Consider the following 3,644-nt stretch of genomic DNA (forward strand, 5'->3'; position numbering starts at 1 on the left):
TTCAGACAGAAAATGAGTTGTTTTTATCAATGAAACATTATGTTTCAATAATTACTGTATAGAATTTTATGTATAGCACCTATTTTTGTAACGAAAAAAACATCGTATATAATTGATCGAAAAGCAAACTAAAAATAATCATCCAAACCGATAAATCTTAATCAAAAGTATGCATTAAGACAATACTAACCAATTAGATTTCTCAAAAGTCAAATCTCCATACTTTTTTAGGAGACTATATTTCTCATAATCTTAATTAGGACAAAATCTCTCGGAGGACAAACATGGCTTCAACAACCAACTAAAACAAGTTCGACCCATTTCAGAAAAACCATGAATCTAAAATACTATCTGAAATATCTTGAAAGTAGTTCTCTATTTCTAAAGTTGAGGGGGATTCAAATCCAATATCAGGAATCAAGTCGTCAACAAATGGTATTGTATCAAAATTATCAAATTGGTTCGGGTCTAGTGACCCGAAATCATCATGCATGTTATAAAATGGAACTTCATCACCAAATTGTATCGGGTCGAATGATTGGAAATCAAAAGGTGGTGCATCCCCAAATGGACCCGGCCCGTTTTTATCCACTACCAAATGAACATTCGGGTCAAGTTCTTGAATCAAACAAGACCCATTCGTTGACTGGCACTCTTCAGCTTCTTTGACCGGTTCAAGTGTTTCTCTTGACTGACTGTTGCTGTTACCATCAAACCGGAGAACGGAAGTAGGAGATAGAAGGTTGTGCGACTCTTCGCTGGAATCATGGTCGGACGTCGATGTAACATTCACCGGCGGTGGGTTTTCCAAAACCGGCGGCATGACGAAGTTTGTCAAAGCACCAGGACCACGGAGTCTAATGGCGGCGTTATCATACACCCTGGCAGCCTCCTCCGCCGTATCATACGTCCCCAACCACAATCGGACACGTCTCGCCGGATCCCTAATCTCCGCTGCCCACTTACCCCAAGGCCTTTGCCGGACTCCTCGGAATTTCCTAACGTTACCCGCCGGAGTTCTCTTCGTCTTCATAGGCTTCTGTTTCGCTTCTAGAGCGGATTCCCTATTTCCGGTCGTCGTCTTCTTGCCGTTGACAGGCGTCATTGTAGTTTTGCACGACGTTTGTATGTTAATCTCATTGACATACTTCTTCACACGCCACCGTCTGAAATGCTCGTCATCTTCATCACCGGAAGAATCGGTTGCATAGGGATCAGTCATTGATATCCTTACAAGTCTTGGACACGGTGACTTTTGTTGGCCGGACAACTTCTTTGTCATCGCCGGAACCACCATTGTTATAACCCTTTTGTGCTCCGTTTGTTTGATCGGAGATAACACGGAGCATCCGTCCATGTCTCTCTCGTTTTCAATTCATTCCAATCAAGAATTAATTGAAAAATCTATCGAAAAGAAGAAACCAAAACAAAAAAAGAATAGATTTGGGTATAAGATCTTTAAGAAAGATGATTGTTTGCGGTACAAAAGGAAGAGAGAACCACAAAAATCGAAAGTCGATGAGAAGTGAGGAGAAGTTCCAATTTTATAGGATACAGTCAACGGTTGTTTTTCATAAAAACTAAACATATATATATATATATATATATATATATGAGATAGTAGTCTAATCAAATAAAAACTAATTAGTTTGTGATAACAGTAAGGTCTAATATGAGCCAATTATTTTATGATATTAATTGTATTACCTTAATTAATAGATAAAGAGCTTTTTAGTAAAATGATTAATTATAATTTAAATATTTTCTTATTTAATAGTTATCGAATTCGGTTTCCTTAATTATCATGAATTCGGTTTCCTTAATGATCTCAACAAAATTGTATCACAGTCGTGTATCACATTATGGTTGTGTGTGGTCTAAAACTCAGATCATATCTATTGTCAACACATGTTCAAAATATTATCACAATAGTATCACATGTAAAATCAAAAGTCAAAATCTGTAAAAAAAATATTTAGATTTAATTTTAACAATTTCTTTTTTTTGAAAATTAAGAATTAATTATTATTAAAATATTTAATAATATAAATATGTAATTTCTTTTCTGGCAAGTTGGGATGTTCTTTTTATTAAATGTTTACTATATCAATAACTTTCAACATCATACTAAATCTCCACTTGAGATATGAAGGGTTTTTTTTACTGAATAACTGATCAAAAGATAGCGCTGTTATTTTAAATTAGGGTTTTTTTTATAAAAATGAATGACTTCTCCAAATACAGAAATTACCAAATATAAAAATTATATATTTTATATATAAATATATTACATCTTTAATTATGGTATTTTTAATTTTATTATTAAATACGTTTCACCTTTACTTAAATGTGCCAACTCATTCTAGCAGCATAAAATGGAAAATGTATGTTAGAAATTATTATTTTACAATTAAATAATTAATATTTTGATGAAAACGTCTCTAGGAATAATTTTAATTTCGACATTTTTGGAAAAATAGTAACTAAAATTAATGCCATAAATCTCAATTTGCTTGGATTATACTTTATACTTCCTTTAACCAAAAAAAGAATCAAATGGTTAACTTTTAAAATTAAATATTAATTTAATACTTAAAAAGAAAGAAATTTTTTATAATAGATAAAATATATATATAATGGTTATTTAAAAAATGGAATATCAATTAAATTTAAAAAGTAAATCATATATTGAATAATAGGCAAAAATATTAATGTATTAATGAAAAATATGAAAACTTAGGGGGCGTTTGATTCGTAGAATTGAATTCGATGGAATTGGAATTCATCAAATGAATTTGACTTTAAGGGAATGGAATGGAATCTGATGGAATTTGACTATGCCTTGTGATTGCGTTTGGTTGCATGAAATTGGAATAAAATTCCTAATGGAATTGGAATTTTTTTTGTTTGGTTCATGGAATTCAACTATGGAATCGGAATTAAATATCAACAAATGACCTTTTTTGATTTTTTTTTTTTTGACAATTTTTTAAATTAAAATTACCATTAAACCAAATTATATTATTAACATCAGATAAAATTTGAAATTGTTCACTTATATTACTAATATCTGAAATTTGGATGAGGGCTAAGGAATTCGTAGGAAAGGAATTTAAAATCCTTGGTACATTAAGTGGAATCGTGAAATCGGTGACAGAATGAATTTGTAGGAATCGAAAGGATTCCTTCACTTATAATTTGTGAACCAAACATCATATTTGGAATTTGGTCAAAGAATTGGACATTCCAATTCCTTTCAATTCCACCAAATTCCCATGATCCAAACAAAGACAACAATTAGAACTTGGGGTTTTGTTTTCAGGATTTTATAAAACTTTTAAACTTCGATTGTAATTGAAATTTTGATAATACAACATTTATGAAAAAGAATTAATTATTTAAAAACTTTAAAATTTGTGTGATTCATGAAAATTTCTACCTTAAGTTTTTGTTTCGTATGATTTTTTACATCTAAGTATAATATTTAATATATTGATTAACATATATTTGTTTTATGATTTGTTTATTTTATATGTACTTGATTTACAATGTGAAACTTTTTTACATGTGATTTTTGTTTCATCTATACAACAAAAAAGTTCATATTGTGAATTGAGTATATATGAAACAAACATAATGTGAAA

General features: G+C 30.5%; 1 protein-coding gene across 1 annotated transcript; it reads right to left on the reverse strand.

Annotated features, from left to right (window-relative positions):
• Positions 1–322: 322 nt before the first annotated feature.
• On the reverse strand, positions 323–1,357 carry LOC112524824 (ethylene-responsive transcription factor CRF1-like). Its single transcript, XM_025134772.1, has one exon. The coding sequence runs from the start codon at positions 1,355–1,357 to the stop codon at positions 323–325; it is 1,035 nt and encodes a 344-aa protein (XP_024990540.1).
• Between the last annotated feature and the right edge of the window lie 2,287 nt (positions 1,358–3,644).

This window comes from Cynara cardunculus, assembly GCF_001531365.2.
Source record: "Cynara cardunculus var. scolymus isolate 2C chromosome LG 13, CcrdV1, whole genome shotgun sequence".
Taxonomy (NCBI): Eukaryota; Viridiplantae; Streptophyta; class Magnoliopsida; order Asterales; family Asteraceae; genus Cynara; species Cynara cardunculus.

What these genes read in the sequence shown, in the direction of transcription:
- LOC112524824 (XM_025134772.1), bottom strand. Translation starts at nt 1,357, where the DNA reads ATGGACGGATGCTCCGTGTTATCTCCGATCAAACAAACGGAGCACAAA.